The 25,850-nt window shown below is 47.5% G+C and overlaps 1 protein-coding gene across 1 annotated transcript in view; it reads right to left on the bottom strand.

Moving 5' to 3' along the window:
* The window catches only part of GALNT17 (polypeptide N-acetylgalactosaminyltransferase 17), a 1,750,844-nt gene that overhangs the window by 5,057 nt on the left and 1,719,937 nt on the right, over positions 1-25,850 (bottom strand). Inside the window, exon 10 of the mRNA XM_069226928.1 lies at positions 2,756-2,923. Within this exon, the coding sequence (XP_069083029.1) occupies positions 2,756-2,923 (168 nt within the window). The remainder of the gene's footprint in view (positions 1-2,755; positions 2,924-25,850) is intronic.

Raw genomic sequence — 25,850 nt, 5'->3', positions numbered from 1 at the left:
GTCAAAAGTAGAAGTACTTGCATCTCATCTCATTTACATTCCAATACATTCTCATAAATATTATCTTCCTGCACAAATAGATTTATATTTTGAAAAGATCTGTGTTTATGCAGACATTCCTCTGCTGGCTTCACTATGGCTACCTCATATGCAGGAATGTTAATTGTACATTTCCAGATTTAACACTTAAGGGCACCCTTTTAACTCCATGGTGCAGAATTAACAAGGATGTCAGTTGAGCGCTGGGAATCACTCTGAGGAAATATAATATTGGGTGAATTTGTAATTTCTGAGTTTGATTCCTTTATTAATCTCACTTTTCCTCGGACCTGCACCAGAAGCTAAAATCTCAGGATGAAACTAAGATATCTGCTGTATATCTCACATTTCTTAACTTTGGTTGAGCAGGTAATTGGTTTTGCTGGACCCTCCTAAATTAAAAGGGATCTTGTAGTAAGCCCCTTCCGTTTTCCTATGGTGATCTCATATTGGTGGTGGACAATATTATACATGAGATGATTTAAAAATAAACTTTTCATATGAGGGAGAGAGAAAGGGCCCCATCACTTCCCAACTAACCTTTCTCTCTTTTGCTCTCAACCCTATATATTTTTAAATGACCCATTTCCAATATGAGTTTTTTTTAATGGAGTCTATTTCAAAGAAGTCAGTATGAAGCACGATAGATAGTTACTTTCTCTTCGTCCCGGGCCAAGTTTCAGTCTTAACTCACGAGGCGTGGCTAACTCCAACAGACAGGGAGGCACGGCCCGTCCCTTAGGGCGGAGGGGCCACGCCCTCCCACCTTTTGCACCTCATGAAGAGTGTCTGTCAGGCTGAACAAAGGTCAGCCTGACAGACATTCTTCATTTTCAGCTCAGACAGCCAGGAGTGAGACTTGCAAGATTTGTGCAGACTCCTGGCTGCCTGAGCTGAACTATGGGTGTGACCTCCTCAGCTCAGCAAAGGTGCCTTGAGGCCCTCCCCTGGGTGGCGAGGAAAGCGTCACCCATTGACACTCGCCCTGGGCGCTTCAGGTTTAAGCCCTGAAGCGCACAGGGTGAGTGTCAATCAGTGACACCTCGTCACAGTGTGGGGTGGGGTGGGGTGGGGTCAGCAGTCTCACTGACCCCATCCCACTCTGTGACGAGTGTGGGACTGCTGCCTTCCCTCATTGGCTGATCTAAGGTCAGCCAATGAGGGAAGGCAGCAGTCCCAACCCTCCTGGAACCTCGAGGCTGAAGGTAAGTGTGTGTGTGATGTTTTCAAATGAATGTTTGGTGCGTGTGTGCATGTTTGAATGTTATGAGTGTTAATGGATGTGCATGCGTGCGTGTGTGAAAGAATGATTGTGTGTGTGTGATGTTTCAAAATGAATGTTTGGTGCGTGCGTGCATGTTTGAATGTTTTGAGTGTTGTTAATGGATGTGCATGCATGTCTGTGTGTGAAAGAACGTGTGTGTGCTTCCTGCCCGCCCCCTTCCTCCTAAAGCTACCGGACGCCACTGCAGACAGATTTTCCTTAAATTATCATTGAAATACAGGGTTGGCTGCACCCACGCATGCAGCATAAAGGCCAACATATTGTTTTTAGTGTCTGCCGCAACAGACAGACAGTAACTCCTCCCAGGGCACCCACACCTTTTTTTTGTGTAATGTGGGGCAGACACGGACCCTGCAGGCTCCCCACCAACAACTATATTAGTGCTGGGAGGAGGTTTTTTTTTTTGTAAGTCGGCGATCCTGTGCCTACGTGGGGCACCCAAAACACATTCAAAATCACTGGGAATGACCGGTCATGGTGGCGAAGTCCCCCCACAGCACCAGCCGGCTCTGCACCAGCAGTCAAAACAGGTGCTGGCTGGAGTTAGCTATTTTCTGTTTAGGTGGGTGCCTCTGTGCTCACAGTGGGTGCCCCTGTGCTCACTTGGGGCACCCTCCAAGCTTCTGATGTTGAGGAGCTGTGGGCATGCCCTAAGGCTCCCACGGTCCTGGCCAGCCCTTTAAGCAGTCATTGAGGTTCTGGCATTAGCCAGCTCTATTTCTTTGCATTATTCTCTGCTTTCGCTCGGAAAGTGGAAAGCTGTGTTTTGATGCGTGGGACAGTGCAAGCAGTTTATGCCCGCACTCATTCAGCAAGGATTCATCAGTGTTGTCGGAGTCCCTGGTGCATAGCTTGGATGAGGTCCTTGGGCCAGATCTATGGCATGGGAAGGGGGACTGCATGTGTCCTTTAATTAAAGAGACAGTAATCTCTTTGCACCCTATTCTATAAACGTGCTTCTTTAAAAATTTCAGCTGCAAATCATTTTAAGTGCCCCTCCTCTAGCATCATATTTATACCGTGTGTCCTTTGCACCTATTCTTGTATTGTATAATTGGCATATTAAATTACTTTTTTCTTTTTCTTTCAAATGTGAATGCACAGGGCAGAACATTCATAATTGAGATATTGTATTAACTGTTGATTTCTAAGTCTCTAACATTAGACCACCTCTCTGAGTTAGTTTTGGGCTGCTCACTTCTCTGTTCTGTGAGTCAAGCACTAAAGGGTGTACTATGTGATCTCTTATCACCGGCCACAGTAGGTGTAGCTATCATTGGTAAAATAACTTAAACTTCAGAGTTGTGGCCCAGTAATCCATGAGTTTCGTCTGACATTAAAACACATTTTTTTATTACTTAATTTCATTTTGAAACTACTTATTTCTATAACAAAAAAGGTTACACAAATAATACGAGGGTAGAAACATACCTGTGTGAAATTCCAGCGCTTGTGGAGATTACTTTTCACCTTTTCACAATCATGAAGTTGAGGTAACCGGCTCTTTTTGTTGTCTACTAGGCATCGTGTGTCTGGTAGGAGAGTGGTGGATCCAAGAGTGCCCAGGTGAAGAAAGCCCTCCTTGGTGTACCTTGAAAGCTGAGCAGAAAACAGGCATTCATATATTTGATGTTTAAGCACTTTTAGGTAAACAGTGAGAAAGTAAATTTAGCAACAAATAAGTGGCAAGCAAAAATAGGAAAAACTAAGAAAAGGCAATGGTTACAATTAAAGTTAGGGACAGGGCAAAATCTTTAAGCTATAATTAAGGTAAGGGAAGATTTGTTGACAAGAATAACGGCTCTGACTTTGTATAGGTTTAGGAAAAAGTTAGATAATAGGCTGGGGTAATGGTTAGAGATAGGATTAGGGTTAAGCATAAGGTTAGGTTTAGAATAAGGGTTAAGCGCAGGATTGCGTGAATGTAAAGGTTTGGTTACAGGTAAAGTTAGGGATGGTAAGATGTGTAGTCAGAGTTTGAAAGGGGCAAGTGAAACCCTATAATCTAGGGATAGTTCAAATAGTAGTGTTAGTGTTATGTTGAAGGGTGTGTTAAGGTTAGTATAAAGAATGGAGGTCTCACAAAGGTGTGACATTTAACAGTTTGTGAAATCAATGTAGTTCCAGTTGGATTGAACATCAGGATTTCCCATTAATGTAGAACAAATTATAAGCCCCCTAAGTTTTGTAGCAGCGAAGTATGGCTGGTGACCAGATTGTAAGTACAAAACCTGGCAGAATGTAGCAGGTAGGGCACCTTGATAGAGTTAATATGGATACCCTGCATGGTAAGAATTTGAAGATGGTATAGCCTTGAAAGGTAGAAGTCCAAGAACAAATGGGAGATGAAACATCATTGGGAGCCTGACCATCACAGCTATGATCACTAGGAAGATATGTTGTCATTAACCAAATGATGTGGAAAATAGGTGAGTCTTCAGATCTTTTCTGTACTGGACGTAGTGATCCTCCAGTTAAAGATCCAAAGTCAGTGAGTTCCACAGGGTGGATCCTTGCCTCTGTGAGTGATAACACCAAAATACTGCATGTAGTCCTACTTATAAACAAGAGTCCTTCCTTAGAGGAGTTTACGTTCCTGTGTGGTGTGAGAAAACTGGGCTGATTGCAAAAGCCCCCTCATTTTTTGCCCCATCTTTCACTAATACTGGTGTTTTCTGATTCTGATTGTGGCCTGGGCACTGCTAATCAATCCCAGGGCCTGTGCTCTGCTTAAAATACAATATGCAAATTATGCATAATTATAATGGGCTCTGACAACCTACTTATACGCCCCTAGTATGTGGTAGGGCAGGCAGGTTTAGGGACCCCAGTGTAGTTTGCTGTGGTCTCTGGTGTCATTGTAAAAAACGGCCTGCTGTGCAGGCTGCTTTTAAATTAAAGTTAACCCCAAATTTGACTTCGGAGTTAAAAGTACTTCCAAAGTCCTAAACTGCCTTATTTTTACATATACATCACCCCTAAGGTCTGTCCTAGATGCCCCATGCCCAAAGGGTAGGATGCAGTGTAAATATAAGCAGAGACCTTATAAAAGATGTTTTATAAGCCCTGGTGAGAGCAAAAACAGCCAAATTAATTTTCCACATTGTAGTACATTAGGTTTATAGGCTAACATTGGAAAACTTTATTTAAAATTCATAAAGTCTCATTGCCACAAGAAAAGAGCTAAATCTGTCATGTGTAGTATCCAATTAAAAGTTAGGATAAAGCCAACAACTTGTTAAGGTTGGATGTGTTATGACTAGCAAAGATAAAGAGTTTTAAAACTCTTTCTGAAAGTTAACAAATCCGCCTTGTAGTGTCCTTTCCTGATTGGTCAATCTCTGGCAGCCTGAGCTAGGCTGCCTTAATTGGGTGTGAAGTGGCCTGGGCTGAAATAAAGGAAGCATCTGGTGGGAGGAGAACTGCTGCAGCAGATGGCACAGCAGGATGGCGGAACAGTGGCCAAACTGGTTTTCAAAGCAGGGAAAGCCACCTGGGAAAGAAACTAGACATCCTCCATTTCTTGTTCGCCCAGCCAGATGGGAGCCCCAATAATTAGATTCAGAAAGGGGCTGGAAGGGGTGTGTTAGGGACACTTAGCCACACCAGTGGGTGGACTCAGTCATATGGAACCTCCAAGGAGAGATTTTTTCCATGTTGGATTTTTAAAGAATCTTGCTTTCTGGGATTGATTCTTGCCACATTGCGCAGGAAGTGGTTACCCCAGAGGGTGGCACCCTGCAGCCCATTGACCAGGGGCACCCCCCTGCTTACTAACCCAGAAGCAAGGATAAATATGTCAGAGCTGCCCAACAATTCAGATCCCTGCTGGAAGAAGATACTGGAGAAGAAGGACTGCCTTGCTGAACCCCTGTTCTGCTCCTGAAGGACTGCACCCACAAGGATTGCACCAGCTGCACACTTTGGACTTCACCCCAAAAAATACTTTGCCTTGCTAATGCAACTTCAGGAGTGGACTCCCTGTAAGTTGCAGGTACAAAGGAGCTGACCTGAATCTTTTCCTGATAACAATGCACTTTCCACATAGGCTTGTTCATATATTCTTTAATACAAATAATATATATTCACCATTTAATGAATACAAGATCAAGGTAATGTTTCCATATTTTAACTAGATCTGTACTTGCATTGTACTCATTTTATATGAACATCAGCTGATAGTGTTATATTTGGTGTACAAGTAACAAAAACATTTAAGAACAAATGAAGTGATTCATATCTTGCCTCCTTCTCGAAGAATGCCTTAAAACAAAGTCTCTGTATACAGTGAACAGCTAGAATCAGTGGTTTTGTCAATGGTTCACTAATGTTTGTGTTGGCCAAATAGCTCCTCATCTGCTCGTCTTCTAGTACATAATAGATTCTATGTGATGCAGGTTATGTTCTATTAAATGGGTATGCATTTAAGAGATCAAGAGTGTGTGTGTGTGTGTGTCTGTGTGTGCTCAGTCTCATCCACATCTGTCTATGCGAAGAAGCAGCCTAAAAATGGATGTGCAACAGTAGGGAAAGCATTGGACTTTGGAGGGGTAAGACTCCCACTCCAGTCTGCGCAACAATAGGGAAACTGCTGGACTTCAGAGGGGTTAAATTTACTATTCCTACTCCAGTCTGTGCAACAGTAGGTAAAGAGTTGGACTTTGGAGGGGTAAGAATTACTATTCCTGCTCCAGTCTGTGCAACAGAGGGGAAAGTGTTGTATTTCTGATGGATTAGTTTTACTATTCCCACTCCAGTCTAAGCAATAATAAGCAATGCAATCATTATTAACACATTAATAATAACTGTAAATTAAATATTAATTAACTTCCCACCCCATAACCCTACAAACCCACTGAATGGGCATCTAAAATATATGATTACACAATTTACAATAATAATAATCAATTGCATAATTAATCAATTAAAAACGAATTGTAAACTGATTATTGCCTAATTAACTTCCCACCGTATATACCTACAAATGTAGCAACCCCCACCTGAAATATAAGTAACAAAATCAGTATTGCATAATATACCTAATTAATATCAATCTCATACTTACTTAAAAATTATTGATTAATTAATAATAAATGATTACTTGATTCACATCCCTCCCTATCACCTTACAAATCCAACAACCCTCTATGACACTGTAGATTACTATTAGCAATTCAATAAAAACATTCGAAATCACTTAAAATTACAAACTGTGTTTGAAAAACACAATCATGCAAACAATAGCAACAAATGAAGTTAAGATAGGAACTAAAACACATTAAAATATTCTTAACAATATTACTTAGCTGAAAAAACGATATTCTGAACACCGATATTTCTGCATCCCAATATATTATTTTTCCGATATTTCAGTCTTCCCATATTTGCAACTTGATATTTTGTTAAAATACCATACTTTACACTTTAAAGCCTGACTACTTTGTGCCAAGCTACAAGCGGCTTAGGCACAGGTTAGTTTAGTGACTTTTGTGGTTCACTCTGACAACAATTGCGGTTTTGCTTGAGTGGGGCTTCCATGCTCCTCAGTTTATAACCTGATGTTTTACTCATCCAAAAAGGGAAAATCAGATAATTTGCATCATCAAACCATCACGTTTCCCATGGTATCCTTTTGGGATTATTATTTCAATGCCTTCTGTTCAACATCTCCAAAAAGTGAGAATCAGATAATTTGCATCACCATCCCATCAAGGTTCCTATGATTATTCTTTCCATGCCTTCTGTTCAATATCTACGTGTGGCACCTCGTTCAGCTATTCAAACAGCGATGAAGCTGTGCAAGCTGTGTAAGCTGGTGACACTCAAACTCACCTCTCTTTGGAAGATGGAATCGACAACTCTTAGATCTGACATCCTTAGCGTGGTCTCACCTGTCTTTTTTTTGCCTCTGCTTCCCATGTGTTGACTGTGTGCTGTACTTTGTTTGTGCTGGTTTTGGTACTCTAGGCACTTTACCACTGCTGTCCAGTGCTAAAGTTCAAGTGCTCCCTGTGTAAATTGTATGTGTATTTGGCTTTTCCATGATTGGCATATTTGAGTTACTAGTAAGTCCCTAATAAAGTGCACTAGACCTGTCCAGGGCCTGTAAATCAAATGCTACTAGTGGGCCTGCAGCACTGATTGTGCCACACACGAGTGGCCTTGTAAACATTGCTCAGACCTGCCACTGCACTGTCAGTGTGTGCAGTTTTAAACTGCCAATTCGACATCTCAAGTGTAACCACTTGCCAAGCCCAAACCTTCCTTTTTTATATATGTGAGGCGCCCCTCAGGTAGGCCCTAGTTAGCCCCATGGGCAGGCTGCAGTGTATGTTAAAGGTAGGACATGTACTGATGTGTTTTACATGTCTTGACAGTGAAATACTGTCAAATTCGTTTTTCACTGTTGCAAGGCCTATTTTTCTCATATGTTAACATGGGAGCTGCCTTTCAATATATTGTAGGTGCAGTTTCCCTTTGGGAGCAAATTGAGATTCGGAGTTTGGGGTCTTTGAACTCACAATTTAAAAATATATCTTTTGGTAAAGTTGTTTTTTAGATTGTCAGTTTGAAAATGCCACTTTTAGAAAGTGGGTATTTTCTTGCTTAAACCATTCTGTGACTCAGCCTGCTTGTGTATTCCCTGTCTGGGTCAGACTGACAGTTGGGCTGTTTTTGAATCTCCACTAGACAGTGACACAAAGGAAGCTGGGGTGTGGCCTGCAAATCATGATGAGTCTCCTGGGCTAGAGAGGGGAGGAAGGAGCTGACACTTACACCGGCTGTGACTGCGCTCACACAATGCAGTGTCCAACTCCCTGGTGTGTGCCTAGAGCCAGGCCTGGGCAAGACAGGATTTTGTCAACAACAGAGACTTTCATTTGAAGTTTGCAGACTTCAAAGGCAGAAAGGGGTATAAGCGGTGGACCCAAAACCCCAGATTTTCAGACTACTTCTGGAGTCAAGAGGAATCTCTGCCAAGGAGAAGAGCTCAAGAGCTAGAGGAGGAGTACTACCCCTTTGCCTGTGACTGTCCTTTGCTGGGTTCGCCTGCAATTGCTGCATCTGCCTGAAAGAGGACAAAGACTGGACTTCGTGGTACATTCCTACTTGTGAAGTTCCTCCAAGTGCTTCGACAGAGCTTGCCCCCTGTTTTGAAGTCTCAGGGCCATCAAAGACTTCCTCTGTCAACACCTGGACTCTCCTGCTGAGACTCCTACCCTGCCCAATGGTGCCCACTCCAGTCCCTGGGCCCTTGAAAGGTGAAGCTGGTGGAACAAAGGCAGAAATCCACGCACAGGAGCATGCAGGGAAATATTTGATACACCACCTGCAATGCAACGCGGCTGTAAAAACCAAGCACCACTTGTATCGTGGCTGAAAAATAGATGCACTGCCTGCATCGCAGCTGGGAAATCGATGCATCACCTGCATCGTGGCTGGAGAAACGATGCAACACTCGCTTGAGGCTGCTAAAATCGACACAACCCTCATGGAACACGGTTCCTCATCATCGTGTGGCCAGATTATGCAATGATCAACGTTCGGCTTCAAAATCAATATAAACCTGCATGGACCTGAGGTTGCCCATCTGGAAATCGATGCATTGCTCTCTTGCAGGAGAGAAAAACGATGCATCGCTAACCCGACCGGAGAAGAAACAATGCACGGCCTCACTTGCGAGTAAGGAATCGACACACTGCGGACTTTTCCGACACACACTCACCTGTGCGGCTTTTTTTTAATGCAAACTAGGTACTTTGTGTAAAAATAACACATACTTTGTTTTCTATGGAGTAAGACTCTTTTTAATTTAAAAATTCATAACTTTTCTTGTGTATATTGGATTTTTGTTGTTTTGGTCTTGTTTGGTTTAGATAAATATTGGCTATTTCTCTAAACTGGTGCGGTGTCCATTTGGTAGTGTTTTCACTGTCTTATCTGTGTTTTGGTACAAACACCTTACGCATTGCCTTTGAGATAGCCTGACTGCTTGTGCCAAGCTACCAAGGCTGTGAACAGGGGTTATCTTAAGTGTGTATCTCCATTGCCCTGACTAAAGTGACAGTCCCTGCTTGGATAGAGTGCAAACTGACTGCCAGCCACAGACCCCATTTCTAACAACAACCGATCCACCTCCTGCCCAGGTGACGTGTGCCACTAAATGTCAGAGAACCTTCTTTGTATCAGTGGGATTCAGACCAGTATTCTAGTAACCAGAGACCCTATTTCCATCTCATTATTGTTCTACCAAGCTTCAATTTTGGGAAACACTTTGACCACTTTGTCAAATTTAAGGAACCTAGGGATTATCTTTGGTGTTGATGTCTTATTCAGTCCGAAAGTCAATGCTGTAGGAAAACACTGTAAAGATATAGGAGCAGATCTGCTAAACTTGCATGCATTGCAATGCAGCAAGAGAACTTGTGGAACTGGAGATAGAAGAAATGCACCATATCTACTAATATGGGGCATTTTTCTGTACTGTCATAGCACAGCCTAGCACCAAAGCAGGCTTCCTTGTGCCAAGTGTACTATGTTGGAAAGTGGATTATTAGTAGGTACAGGTAGGTACCTACAACTAGTAATAACACTACAATCACAAATAAGGTCCAGTCAAAGGGCCTGATTTAGAGTTTGGCAGACGGTTACTCCATCACAAACATGATGGCTATCCTGCCTGCCCTATTACTATTCCCTTTGGATATAATGGAATTGTAATACAGCAGGTGGGATATCCGTCACATCTGTGATGGAGTAACCCCATCCACCAAACTCTAAATCTGGCCCTTAGTCTCAATAAATTAATCCTTGTCCACCTCTTGGTAGCTTGGTTGATGAGCAGTCAGGCTTTACTTAGGAGACAGGTGTGTAAAGCATTTCATAGCAACAAAACAGTAAATAAGTAAGACACAGCACACAATAAAAATCAAACACAAATTTATGAAGTTAGAGAATATTTTTGTCTCACAATAACACCAAAAACACCAAAAATCTATTTAGGGAACCAGAGTTGTGCATTTTTAAATTTGGGCAAGTTGGGCTTGTCTTGGTGGTGTTGATGCAGGTGGCTTCCTGAAGCTCTTTTCTACCTGTTGCTTTCAGGGAGTCCACTTCTGAATCCTTTTGAAGCCACGCAAAGTCCTGTTTTGTGAAACTCAAAGTGTGCAGCAGGTGCAGTCCTTATGAGTGCAGTCCTCTTGGGATGCAGATAAGGGATTCAGCAGGACAGTCCTTCTCCTGATATGTCCAGGGAGGGACCTAAGGTTCTCTGCAGCTCTCTCACATTCATTCCTCATTCTGGGCAGGCAAGGAGGGGGGCACCACCAACCAATTGAGTTCCAGTTTTCACCCTGTCTGATGACCAGTTCCTGAGAAGAGTTGGATATTTGTGGCCCAAAATGCACAGTTTATCAAAAATCAAATGGAGAAAATCTCTCCTGGAGGTACATGTCTAGCTAGTGTGGCTAACTTTTCCCTACACTCCCATTGCGGCCCCTCTCATAATATAATTTAGAGAGGCTCCAATCTGGCTTGGGTTGCAGGCAGTGGGGGTGGGGCTGGGTTCTGTACTGTCTTTCTCCCTTTCAAATACCAGTTTGGCTACCCAGCCCCCTTATTGTCCCAGCAGCAGATCTCCTACCTTCAGATGGCCTCTTCGTTTCACCCCAGGATACTTTACACCTAATCAGAGCTTGGCTCAGCCAGACAAAGACTGACCAATCAGAAGAGGCTACTACAGGGCTGCTTTAGGTAACTTCAGGAAAGCCCTTCTAAAGCTTCTTTCATGCAATAGTTATAATAAATCTAACCTTGAAAAGTTGTTGGATTTATTTTAACTATTATCTTTATACCTTGAATTACTGTTCTAGCTCATTCCTGTCAATAGTGTGAGTCTGATCTATAGTTTGGCAGTGGGGGTTATTCCGTCACAAACATTCACAAACAATTCCATTATAGCCTATGGAACTTGTAGTACAGCAGGCGGGATATCCGTCATGTTTGTGACGGAGTAACCCCTCTGCCAAACTCTAAATCAGGCCCGTAGACCTTATTAAAGTTTAATAAACACTTCCCATGTTAGCCTATGGAACCATCAGTGCTACAATGGGGAAAAACAAAATCAGCAGTTTTTCCCTCACCAGGGCATATAAAAAATATTCTATACTGTCCCTGCTATTAATTACAAGGCATGCTACTCATGGAGCACGTAAGGCAGCCCTTAGGGATGAAATATATGTAATCGAAAGGTAGTTTTAGACTTTGGAATTACTTTTAATTCTAAAGTCGAATTTGGCAATAGCTTTATTTTAAAAGCAACCTGCAAGGTAGAGCTGGGTTTAGAATGACAACGGACACCAAAGCAGTGCAAAAAGTCCCCACATCTGCACAAAGCCCTGTTTTCTTACACATTGCCTTTAGTAAATCTGGGTTTATGTCAAAATCTAACGGTTAATACCCAGAAAGCCTATGCTCCATCTCCTTGATGCAAAATAATGCAATTGATTTAAGTGTGGGATGAAATCCCATGCGAAGCCACACAAATCTTGATTTGTAAATCCCAACATGGATTTTGCATTGGGGCTGTGCCACCGAAGTGGCATTACCCCACTGCAAAAGCTTAGTAAATTTGGGCATTGTCACCATTCCTACCCAGAAACCACAAAGTTGAAATGACTGGAGCCAGCAGCATGGTATGACCTGAATACTACTACTTCACTTACTTTAGCAACCATGTTAAACCCTTCCCTTAACATATAATATTATCGAATTCAAGGTCTTATGCACCATCCACAACGTACGATGGGCCAAACACCCTGTATACCTTCAGAAACTGGGAGAACATGATATCCCAATCTGAGATCAGTCAACAGCCATTCAAGAAGCTGAAACCTGGTGTAGGATTATTAGACATTTAAGGACCTTGGCCTCAGTCCAAGCTTAAGATTCAAATCCAGCTACATATGGTTCAAGAAAGATTTGAAATGCGAGATATTTAAAATGATCTTTAACTGAACACATCACAGCTCAGTGTTTGTTATAGAAGAATTGCTGTACCATATTGCTGTACTTGCTACTCCTCGTTCACAAACTGCAAAGTAACTATAAAGATACGCATTGCACTTTATAAAACTTAACTAAATATAAATAACAATTGAGGAATGAGGAGTGAGAGATGAGGAATGAGAAATAAGGGAAAATAAATAAGGGATGACTGCTGAGGGATGAGGCCTGATGGGTGAAGAGTGAGGAATAAGATGTAATAAATGATGGTTGAGGATGTCCAATTAATCAATTTTCTTTAGTACACACTATAAATGAATACTACATATAAGCATATATAATACACAATTTAGTGTGCTGGGTGTTGTTGGGCAGGCTGCACCTCTATCCCTTATCTTCACCCTGTCATCCCCCTTGTAATCTATTCTAGGTGGTTTCCCCTGTGATTATATAAATCGGGTGGTACATATGCCCCCCTTAAGGAATTTGCAGTCAACATTAGGTGCCTTTCAACTCAGATATATTAATGCCTGCTGACTACACATGAAGATGCAAAGCATTTACAAAGTCAAAATAGTCTCTGGTTGTCCAATTCTAGTTTTTTTGTTATTATTGTCTTGCAGACATACATGAATAGGAAGCAATACTTCCTCCCTAGTCTTCGATCGTATGGATGGATTACCAGCTGCTCCAAGGGGCTGTCATGGTGGTGGCCGCTGTGTCACGTGTGTGCTCATGCGACGCCCTGAAAGCACCGTAATTTTCCAGGTGGTCCCCATTCAGGGACGGCCCCAAGAATATCCGGTTGTACATTTTCCACACTTACTTCATTTACTTACATACATTTATGTGAGCACTCCAAGGGAATCTTCTGAATCTCAACAAGCTGAAAATGTACCCAAATAAATATCAGAAGCAAACCTATGCCGAGGTATTCCGACTTTTACAATCGGTTAAATTGTAATCATTGCAAACTCCATTTGGAATTCATTTTGGTACTTCAAGAATAAGCTTAATGCTGCATGGTTCAACATGTTTAGATGCAATGTGCAAGAAGGATTGCATTCTGATACACAGCTCCTATTTCTTCATTTTCTCTTATTCTTGCCTATGTGCCTTGTTTGCTATGCAATTGTGTAAAATGTAATTAAAAGTAACATGTAATTTCACTTGTATGAAACTCAATATATTATTGCATTCCCTTAAAATATAACTTAAAAATTATAAATTAAAAATATACATTAATAAATAAAAAATTTCTTAATACGATTTACAGTGTTAGTGTACAGACTCTTTGAACTGTTGTTGTTAGACCAGTGTATTAAATATCCTGTATTCTGTGGTTCTAAAGGCAGAGCTTGATTAACTCAAGCCGCAGGTATAAAAAAGTCTTATGATTCCCACAGGACACACTACACCAGCTTCTTAATAGATTTCCGTTTTTCAAAGATGTTAAGTATGCTGTTCTCTCGCAATATCCACTTAATCCTGGCTTAATAGTGGAATTTGTTATTTTCAATGGCTCTGTTCCTTATTTAGCAAAGGCAGGAATAGCAAGCACTGTGACTAACAAGACTCTGAGTAATTATTGTATTGGAAAACATACTTTGCTGTCTATCTTACCATATCCCTTCGTAATCCTTCAATTTTAGATACTGAACAATTCAGTACAGTGCAACCTGAATCTTAAGCATCACTGAGAACGTCTGGGACTGCAGCATGTGAACTGAGGAATCAGTCAGTTTAATATCCCCCTTCGAAAGTGAGACATTAACACAATATGCTTTTTCATTACTATTTCTGGCTGACTGATTGGTTGTTATGAAACAACATTAATTGCAAACTTGAAGAAACAGCAATTAGAAACTTTGAATGCTTTAGGTGATGCTAAAGATAATGTGCCCATTTCACATTTATTTCCCATGTTTGTGAGCACTCGTTTTTTTCCTTTTTGTTTGGTGGAGGATTAATTAACAGCACACAACACTACTGCAGACGCTGAGCAATACAAACAGGACTTAAAACATGGTCCACTGCTCTCAACAAAGTTAAATCTTCCTATTAGTTTGTCATGATGCATATTTTGACCCCAGTAGGCACTGAGGGCCTAATTTCGAGTCTGGTGGTCTATGGACCTACAGGGGCGGTCCGACCGCCATATTATGACTGTGGCGGAGATGCAATGGTCTGACCGACAGCACCACCAGGTTGCTGCCAGCCGAGGGGCTGACGGTGCTGGTGATCTCAATCCACTAGGGCAGCGCTGCAAGCAGCACTGCCATCTGGATTACCACCCACATTTCCGCCAGGCTTTGCATGGCGGTCTCACTGCACTTGGCATGGGCAGTACAGGGGCCCCCATGGACAGCCCTGTTGCGCTTTTCACTGGCCGAATTATGGGCAGTGAAAAGCATGATGGGTACTGTCGCACCACAACACTGCCGCCAGATCTATTACGAGCTGGCGTCAATGTTGTGGTGAGTATTCGCCAGTGGGTGGAAACGCTGTTTCCGCCCGCTGGCCTAGTGGAAAACTCATAATTGGGCTAGTGGACGGAAAATCGGAGTGGCGGTTTTCCGTCCGAAAGAGTTTGGTGGGCGGCCTCAGCCGTTCGCCAAACCCAAAATGAGGCCCTGATTCTGAGAAACCACATACATAGGAAATGTATTCTCCTCCTTGTTAATGAGTATCATATTTAGATGTCTTTAATGAAAAGTGAAGACTATGACACCTTAGCCACAGACATCCACTTGTTCCCCTGCTGGTCCCAATGTGAGTATAAATGTCACACAAGACATTAAGGCCCTCATTACAACCCTGGCGGTAAATGCCGCCTACCGCCGCGCTGATGGCCGCCAACATACTGTGACTGCAGCGGTATTCCGCTACGGGTATTATGACCCACACTGAGAAATCCGTCACAATCCAGACACCCACACAAGTCCGCCAGACCAAAGGTCAGTGATAAATTGGCGGTACCAAAACCCACACCTTTACGCCAACAGGAATACGGTATCAGGTCCCACGAATCACCGCTGCGGTCTTTCAACCGCAGTAAACCATTGGTGGTACACACTGCCGCGCTCAAAATATACACACACTTACAAAACTACACCACATTGGACAAATCAAACTACACACACCTGACTCACATACACACACCACACCCACACACCCAATCCAACATAAAACACACACCCACATTACCCACAACCCTTTCAACGAAAAAAAAGATTGCCAACAGAGAGCGACACAAGCTAGAAGCACCCACACAATCTGAGCCACAGAACACCATCACCCATACACCAACCATGCACCTTACAGCACACACTACAACACATCACCCCGCACATCACCCCACACATCCTCACACATGCCACTCACACCACATCCATGGCAACCCGAAGACACCCCAGGTTTTCAGAGGAGGAGCTAAGGGTCATGGTGGAGGAAATCATCCGGGTAGAGCCACAGCTATTCGGATCACAGGTGCAGCAGACGTCCATTGCTAGGAAGATGGCGCTATGGTGGAGAGTCATGGACAGTGTCAACGCCGTGGGACAGCACCCCAGAACAAGGGTTGACAGCAGGAAGAGGTGGAACGACCTACGGGGAAAGGTGCATTCCGTGGTTGCAAGACACCAGATAGCTGTACAGAGGACTGGCGGTGGACCCCCACCACCTCCCCCACAACTAACAACATGGGAGGAGCAAGTCTTGGTGATCATGCATCCTGAGGGCCTCGCTGGAGTAGCAGGAGGACTGGACTCTGGTAAGTCAAATCTTTATTACTATATCCTCCACCCTACCTGCATGCCATCACAAACTCCTACCCTTACCCTCACCACCATCACTCCACCACCTCACAAATACCCCACCATCACAACCCACCCATCCCAATACCAATCCCTGCATGCAACACCAAAGCATGGACACCCATCACAAACCTGCATGGACACCCATCACCACAGCATGCACACTAGTGACAATCACTTAGCCAAACCAAGCACAACTCACACAAGCCAAAGCTGCCTTGCTAATAACAACCATAGAGGGAAACATATCCATGCACAAGATGGCACATGCAGATACAATAACACTGCATTTTCATCCCCACAGGACCCCTACTCAACGTCACCGGAGATGAGGTGCCACCAAAATCCAGTCCCCCCACAGAGGAGGCCCACAGTGATGACAGCAGCTCTGCATGCCTGGATCAGGATGATCAACCTGGCCCATCAGGGACCTCCAGCAGTCGGTTACCCTGCCACAGTCCAAGCCCACCATAGAGGCTTCCCCCTCAGGAAACACAAGCACAGCACCCAAACAGCAAGCCCATGCCACTGTCCCCAGGACACGTTAATCAGCAGTGTGTCCACCACTACAGGGACCCCAGGCAACCCCAGGCAACCCCACAAACACAGGACGATCAGGGGGCTGGGGTCAGTGGCAGTGGGCACACGGTTCAGGGGACAGAGGCAGAGGACAACAGGGAAAGTGGGAGGACTGCTGTGCAACAGGGGGAGGACAGGCCCAGGGAACCCACTCTCCATGACGCACTTGCAGGGATCTTGGAAGCATACCACCATTCCCAGGAGACCATGGGCCAGATACTGGCCAAGTTGCAGGAGACCAAGCGGCTGCAAGAGGGACAGTACCTGGGGATCAGGGAGGACCTCAAAAACATCTACACCATCCTGGTCACCATTGCAGGGGTTCTGGCAGACATGGACAAGACCATGAGAGAGGCACAACAACGGGCCCCTGACACTAGCCACACCGAAGAACAGCCTTCCACCTCTGCCGGCGCTAGTGGACAGGAGGCCCCGCCACAGGACCAACAGCCACCAGCACCCCACCCCTAGCAGAAGGAGAACCACCCCACAAACGTTCCCTCCAATCCAGGCACAAGCCAGAGAACATTGCCAAGACCCCGCCAGGAAATAAGACTCTCCTGACTGTCACCCTTGTGTCCCACTCTGTCACCCTGTCCACCTTCAACTGCCATTACTCCCCTTCCTATGCCCCATTGGACAATGCACCTGTGATACCAAGAGACTGGACTCTAACTGGACATTTCTCCACCATCACCCCAGCCCACTGCACATACCTCTCCACCTCCTAGCACTTAAATAAACACCCTTGAAACAAATAAAAATCTGGAGTCTGTCAAATGATTGAAATATGCATTAGTACAACATTCTGAAAACATTGGAAGTCAAATGTACAGTTATTAATACATTGGTATGACCTTTAGTGGGCAGCAGTAAACATACCAGGAGCCAGAGTGGGCCATAGAGATCTGAAAATAGAGATGTCAAAGGGTACAGTAAGTGGCCATAGACATAGGGAAATCAGGCTGCCATGTACAATGTCCAACACAAAACTGAAATGTAAAGTGAAGTTACAGTGTCTTACCTGCGTGTCACTGTAAGTACTGCTGTATTATATTACTTCTGTTGTCCACAACTTCTTCCTCTGCCTCCTGTTCCTCACTGTCCACAGGCTCCACCGCTGCCACCAGACCATCTCCAGGCTCATCCTCCTGCAGAAAAGGCACCTGGCGTCTCAAGTCCAGGTTGTGCAACATGCAACATGCAACGATGTCTGGCACACCTTCTTGGGTGAGTAGTACAGGGATCTACCTGTCAGATGGAGGCACCGGAACCTGGCCTTCAGAAGACTGAAGGTCCTTCCAATTATCCTCCTTGTTCGCCCATGTGCCTCATTGTAATGTTCCTCTGTTCTTGTCCTGGCATTCCTCACTGGGGTCAGTAGCCATGAGAGGTTGGGGTAACCAGAGTCACTTGGGAATATTGAGGGACACCTGTTAGCCACACACTCACCCTTAGGGACAACCCCATACCCAGACACCAACTTATACTGGGTTGGGAACTTGGGCTCACCTATTAGCCACACCTGGGCCCGTATTTATACTTTTTGACGCTAAACTGCGCTAACGCAGTTTAGCGTCAACAAATTTTGCGCCGGCTAACGCCATTCTGAAGCGCCATGCGGGCGCTGTATTTATTGAATGGCGTTCGCCGGCGCAAGCAGACCGGCGCTGCCTGGTGTGCGTGGAAAAAAAACACGTACACCAGTCAGCGCCGGCATAGGGAAAAATGGCGCTAGGGCGTCTTAAAAATGGTGCAAGTCAGGTTGACGCAAAAAATCGCCTCCACCCGATTTGCGCCATTTTTAACGACGCCCAGACGCCATTCACATGACTCCTGTCTTAGTAAAGACAGGAGTCATGCCCCCTTGCCCAATGGCCATGCCCAGGGGACTTATGTCCCCTGGGCATGGTCATTGGGCATTGAGGCATGTAGGGGGGCACAAATCAGGCCCCCCTATGCCACAAAAAAATATAAAAAAAAAAAATATTTATCCTTACCTGAACTTACCTGAATGTCCCTGGGGTGGGTCCCTCCATCCTTGGGTGTCCTCCTGGGGTGGGCAAGGGTGGCAGGGGGGGTCCCTGGGGGCATGGGAGGGCAGCTGTGGGCTCATTTTGAGCCCACAGGTCCCTTAACGCCTGCCCTGACCCAGGCGTTAAAAAGTGGCGCAAATGCGGGGTTTTCTGCCCCGCCAACTCCCGGGCGTGATTTTTGCCCTGGAGTATAAATACGACGCATTTGCGTCGCAGTCATTTTTTGGGACGGGAACGCCTACCTTGCATCTCATTAACGCAAGGAAGGCGTTCACGCTAAAAAATGACGCTCTTTACTCATACTTTGGCGCTAGACGCATCTAGCGCCAAAGTATAAATATGGCGTTAGTATTGCGCCGAATTTGCGTCGAAAAAAACTACGCTAATTCGGCGCAAACGGAGTATAAATATGCCCCCTGGTGCCTCTGGAGTTGGCCCATCACATTTGGGATGCTGCTATTCCTCAAGATAAAGTCGTCGTGCACAGAGCCAGGATACTTGGCATTCACATGGGAGATGTACTGGTCCGCCAAACACACCATCTGCACATTCAGAGAGTGATTGCTTTTTCTATTCCTTAACGCTTGTTCATTTCTCCGGGGGGGTACAAAGGCTACATGTGTACCATTAATGGCACCAATGATGTTGGGGATATGTTCCAGGGCATATAAGTCAGCTTTCACTGTGGCCACAACAGGGCTGACAACACTCTGGTCAACACATTGGAAAACATTGGCTAAGACATCCCTGATGCCATGGCCACTGTTGTTTGGAAGGAACCACTTGCCAAGAAATAGAGCACTGACAGGACCTTCACTAGAAGGGGGATACCTGTGGGCTGGCGGATAGCTGACATCAGGTCTGGCTCCAATTAGGCAAACAGTTCATGCATTGTGGCTCGATCAAGTCTGTATGTTAGGATTATGGCCCTCATTCTGACCCTGGCGGATACAATCCGCCAGGGCCAACGGGGGCGGGAGCACCGCCGACAGGCCGGCGGTGCTCCCTTGGTCATTCTGACCGCAGCGCTTTGGCCGCGGTCAGAACGGGAAAACCGGCGGTCTCCCGCCGGTTTTCCACTGCCCCCAGGAATCCTCCAAGCCGGCGCAGCAAGCTGCGCCGGCTTGGGGATTCCGACTCCCCCTCCCGCCATCCAGTTCCTGGCGGTTCTCCCGCCGGGAACCGGATGGCGGGAGGGGGAGTCGCGGGGCCCCTGGGGGCCCCTGCAGTGCCCATGCCAATGGCATGGGCACTGCAGGGGCCCCCGTAAGAGGGCCCCTACAAGTATTTCACTGTCTGCTTGGCAGACAGTGAAATACGCGACGGGTGCAACAGCACCCGTCGCACCTTCCCACTCCGCCGGCTCGATTACGAGCCGGCATCCTCGTGGGAAGGGAGTTTTTCCCTGGGCTGGCGGGCGGTCTTTTGGAGACCGCCCGCCAGCCCAGGGAAAAACTCATAATACCCTCCGCGGTCTTTTGACCGCGGAGCGGTATTATGGAGGGCTGAATTCTGGCGGGCGGCCTCCGCCGCCCGCCAGAATCAGAATGAGGGGCTATGTGTCTGTCCTCCATTGTCGCAAGGTCCACCAGAGGTCTTTATAACCGAGGATGTCGCCATCTCATATTCATCCTCAGCGCTTGAAGCCTATGGAGGAAAACGGTGAGCAGAGGGTCATATTCACACATCTAAAACAATAATGATGCATCTTTTTGATTTACAGAACCTGTATGTGAATCTGAGAGTCAGTTGCTGTGCCAATGTCTGCTGTGACGCAGTTAGGTGCCACGGCCTGTGCCCCCCTGAAATGGCGGCTGCCTGACCTGTGAGGAGGGACAAGTGTAAATGAGTTAATTCCAATGGCGTTGTGCGCCGTTGTGGTAGACGGTCGATGATCACTGCGCAACTTTGGATTGGTTATCAGGAGCCAGTGGTCATGTACGCCGGCAGTGAGGGTACGTACCGCCGCTGACGTGACCGCCATTTTCTATCTATTCACTCACTTGCTACCTGACCTTCAACAGGAGAGGACCTACACTGCAAGTGCTGCTGTGACCTGTGTCTGGAAGCGACAATGGCTCGAGTGTCTGGGGAAAGGGCCCCTGCCCTCACTGCGGAGGAGTTGGAGAAACTGGTGGATGGGAGCCTACCCAAGTATATGTTACTCTACGGTCATCCAAACAAACAGGTGAGTACACTGTGAGTACACTGTGAGCATGATGTGTGGACCATGAATGTGTGGATTGCTGCGTGTGTGTAAGCCACATGTAGGGGGGGGGTGAGGCGTCCTGGCCAGAGTGCTGCATGGATGGTGGTCAATGTGTGTGCGTCAGGGGATAGGAGGGATCTGGTGGGCCATGAGTGTGACAGTCTGGACGGTTAACTAATTCCCTTTTCTGCTGTTTTTTCCCTGAAGGTCAGCGCCCATCAGAAAAAGGGTATTTGGCGTGCCATCGCCAAGGAGGTGCGGACCCTGGGGGTCTTTGACAGACGGAGCAGCCACTGCCGCAACCGGTGGAAGGACTTGCTCCGCTGGGCAAGGAAGATGGTGGAGGCCCAGCTGGGGCTGGCCTCCCAACGAGGAAGGGGTGCCCGTCATACCCTGACCCCCCTGATGTTCTGCATCCTGGCAGTGGCCTATCCGGAGTTGGATGGGCGCTTGAAGGCATCACAGCAGCCACAAGTGGGTGAGTACAGATTCAGATTCATTACTTTGCGCGTGTTAAGGTTGTACCTGGGTGGGGGATGTGGGCTGTGGGGGCCCCTAGGCCAGGGCGAACATGGCAGGGTAGGTCCCTTGTTCAGCAGGCTTTGAATGCACTCCAAACCCAATAGTGTTAGTGGGCATCTACTACTGTGCAGGGCCCTGTGGGTTTCAGGTGTGCAGCTCATTGCATTAGGCATTGTACCCCATGGGCTGGTGACTATCTTAATAACTGGTAGTGCATGGCCTACTGCACAGGGCTGCTCCCTGTGTGTTGTGTACGCCAACTGTAGTGGTGTTGCTGGCATTGACCAAGTGTATCCTCTGTCTCTCCCCCCCTTTTTGTTTTGTCACCCTGTCCTTGTGTGCATTAGCATCATCTGGCGGAGGAGCAGAGGCACCGGCCATGGAGGGAGCTGCATCCGACATGGGCCTGGAGGCCGAATCCACTGATTGTGAGGGCACCAGTGGGACGGAGGGGGAGGGGAGCACCACGACGGGGACAGGAGGAGACACCACAGACAGAGACTCCTCCTCCAATGGAAGCTCCCTGGCAGTGGCAGACACATCTGTGCCCACCCCAACAACAGGTACAGCCATCACCCCCCCTACCAGCACTGCCCTCCCAGCAGCCCATCACCGTGTTTCCCGTGCCCGCTCACCCAAGAGGGTGGGCATCTCCCTCGTCCCAGGCCCCCTCAGGCCCTGCCCCAGTCAGCCCTGCTGCCCTCAGTGAGGAGGCTATTGACCTCCTGAGATCCCTCACTGTTGGGCAGTCAACCATTCTGAATGCCATCCAGGGTGTTGAGAGGCATTTGCAACAAACAAATGCATACCTGGAGGTAATTCACTCTGGCGTGGCGGCCCAGCAGAGAGCATTTCAGGCTCTGGCCTCAGCACTGATGGCAGCCATTGTCCCTGTGTCCAGCCTCCCCCTTCCAACTTCCTCTACCCAGTCCCAATCCCCTCAACCCCAGCCTATCCCAAGCACACCTTCAGACTAGCATTCACCCAGATCAACACACAAAAGTGGCTCAGGCAAACACAAGCACCACACTTCATCTCACAGGCACTCACACAAGCACCATCCCCATGCAGACACACCAACATCCATTGCCTCCACTGTGTCCCCCTCCTCCTCGTCATCCACCTCCCTCCCAGTACCGTCTCCACTTACACCTGCATGTTACATCCTCATCCATTACCTCCATCCATGCGCACATCCCCTGTGTCCTCCCAGTGTGTCTGTAACCTCTCCTCCCAAAGTACACAAACACAAGCACCCACCCACCCAACAGCCATCCACCTCACAACAGCATCCAGCCCATGCACCTTCACCCAAACTCAGCAGACAGACACCAACTACAACCACTCCCTCTTCCTCCACTCCCAAACCCTCTCCCTCTTCCTGCCCCAGTGTCCCTAAGAGGATTGTCGTGGTAAACATTGACCTCATCCCTACCCGCTCCCCGTCCTTCCTCTCAGGCCATAGTGGCCAGAACCCAGGCCAGCACCTCAGCCACCAAGTCGACGTCCGCTGTCGTACCTGCAGCTATCAGAGGCTCAAAGGGGGCACCCGTCAGCCCAGCCAGTGTGCCACCAACCCCTGCCAAGGCCAAAGCCATTCCGCCACCTGGCAAGGTGAAGAGGGGAACAGCATCCAGCAAGGGGAAGGAGCCACAACCCCCCAGCAAGGCCACCTCCAAGACTCCAGCTGCCAGACCAAAGGTCACACCACCATCTGCCAAGGTGAGGAAGGGGCAGAAAACACCAGGCAAGGCACTTCAGCCGTCCGAGGCTAAAGGTGAAGGCCTGGTGGCTACCAGCACACCTGCCCGCACTGCCACCTGCACAGCGGCCAGCACCGCCAGCAGCCCCTCCGCTAGCACCGCCGCAAGCACCGCCACCTGCACTGCTGCAAGCACCACTACTGTCAGCAGCAGCAGCCCCAGTGGGCAGCCGTCCGAGGCTGCAGGATAAGGGCTGGAGCCTCCCTCCACAACTGGCAGCACCGGCACCTGCACCACGGCCAGCACCGCCACCTGCACCGCCGCTAGCACCGCAACAAGCACTGCCGCAAGCACTGCCACCTGCACCACTGACAGTAGCACCACTACCAGCAGCATCAGCCCCAGTGGGAAGCCGTACGAGGCTGCAGGAGAAGGGCTGGAGCCTCACTCCACCACTGGCAGCACCAGCATCTGCACTACCACCAGTTGGCAGCCATGGCCACCGCAGGATTGAGTCTAGCCCTGCCTCCATGGACTATCATGCAACCTGGTCCCTGCAAATCTTGTGACCCAGACACTCAGGTGAGGTACTGTGAACTGCCACACCCCAAGTGTTGCATCACTGGGCACAAAGCCCCCTCCAGACCCAGTGGAGAAAGGCATCCACTCACCCTATCCTTGGCAAGATAAAGCCATTGAGCACAAAGCCCCCTCCAGAACCAGTGGAGAAAGGCATCCACTCACCCTATCCTTGGCAGGATGAAGCAGACTGGGCACAAAGCCCCCTCCAGAACCAGTGGAGAAAGGCATCCACTCACCCTATCTTTGGCAGGATGAAGCAGACTGGGCACAAAGCCCCCTCCAGGACCAGTGGAGAAAGGCATCCACTCACCCTATCCTTGGCAGGATGAAACAGACTGGGCACAAAGCCCCCTCCAGAACCAGTGGAGAAAGACATCCACTCACCCTCTCTTTGGCAGGATGAAGCCACTGGGCACAAAGCCCACTCCAGAACCAGTGGAGAAAAGTATCCACTCACCCTATCCTTGGCAGGATGAAGCCACTGGGCACAAAGCCCCCTCCAGAACCAGTGGAGAAAGGCATCCACTCGCCCTATCCTTGACAGGATGAAGCAGACTGGGCACAAAGCCCCCTCCAGAACCAGTGGAGAAAGGCATCCACTCACCCTATCCTTGGCAGGATGAAGCCACTGGGCACAAAGCCCCCTCCAGAACCAGTGGAGAAAAGCATCCACTCACCCTATCCTTGGCAGGATGAAGCCACTGGGCACAAAGCCCCCTCCAGAACCAGTGGAGAAAAGCATCCACTCACCCTATCCTTGGCAGGATAAAGCAGACTGGGCACAAAGCCCCCTCCAGAACCAGTGGAGAAGCCATCCACTTGAGAGACTGTGGCCTTGCACTCCCCAGGACCAAGCAGTGGGCAAACCACACACTTGAGAGACGGTGGCTTTGTACTCCCCAGGACCAAGCAGTGGGCAAACCACTCATTTGAAAGACTGTGGCTTTGCACTCCTCAGGACCAAGCAGTGGGTAAACCACCAACTTGAGAGACTGTGGCTTTGCACTCCCCAGGACCAAGCAGTGGGCAAACCACCCACTTGAGAGACTGTGGCTTTGCACTCCCCAGGACCAAGCAGTGGGCAAACCACCCACTTGAGAGACTGTGGCCTTGCAATCCCCAGGACCAAGCAGTGGGCAACCCACCCACTAGAGAGACTGTGGCTTTGCACTCCCCAGGACCAAGCAGTGGGCAAACCACCCACTTGAGAGACTGTGGCCTTGCACTCCCCAGGACATCGCTGTGGGCATGGAGCCCCCTTCAGGAGCAGTGGCTTTTTTCCATTTTCCGGCTGAGGTGCCCCCCCCCCTTACCCATTCCCATGAGGTGCCTGTGTGTTTTCGACCTGATGCCCCTGCAGTGTTCTCTCCGTATTGAGGCAGGAGTCAAGTGCGGGCTTGGTCTATGAGTTTTGGCCCTGTGGCCAACGGACATTTTGAGTGGACAGTGTACCACCTTATGTACAAATTGTATATTTCTGTAAATACTGTTATGAAAATATTATGTATATCTGCTTATTTCTAATATATCACTGTTTGACTCTATTCCTTTTGTCCTTGCATTCTTCAAGGGGGTTACGGGGTGTAAATGTAATGTTGATGCATGTGTTTGTGTGTATGGTGTTGTGGGTGAGGGTGGGGATGGGGGTGTTGCGTGTGTGTGTCACTCTCTTTTTCCTACCCCCCCCCTGTGTACTAGGTGCAGTACTCACTGTGGTCGTCTCCGCCGCCGTTCGTACTCCTGGTAGATGAGGAGGTAGATCAGCATGGGGAGGACCTGCAGCTCGGGCTCCATGGCGTCCTGGTTCTTAGTTGAGTGTCGAGAGGTGAGTGGTTTCCCTTCTGTGTACTGTTTCCGCCGTGCTTTTGATGGCATTGGTACCGCCCCGGAAAAGCTGGCGGATGTGCGTGTTGTAATGCGGTGGGTGGTACATTGACTTCCGCCTGTCTGTTGGCGGTTACCGCCGCGGTGTTTGTTGCTACAGCCGTGGCGGTCAGAGTGTTAAAGTGGCTGTATGTGTTGGCAGTTTCCGCTGCGGTCGTGATCCCATTTTATTTTACCGCTGGCCTGTTGGCG

Source organism: Pleurodeles waltl, chromosome 3_2 (genome assembly GCF_031143425.1).
Source record: "Pleurodeles waltl isolate 20211129_DDA chromosome 3_2, aPleWal1.hap1.20221129, whole genome shotgun sequence".
In the NCBI taxonomy this organism is placed as follows: domain Eukaryota; kingdom Metazoa; phylum Chordata; class Amphibia; order Caudata; family Salamandridae; genus Pleurodeles; species Pleurodeles waltl.
The sequence above is the reverse complement of the archived record's forward strand: the minus strand, read 5'-3'. Positions and strand labels throughout refer to the sequence as shown.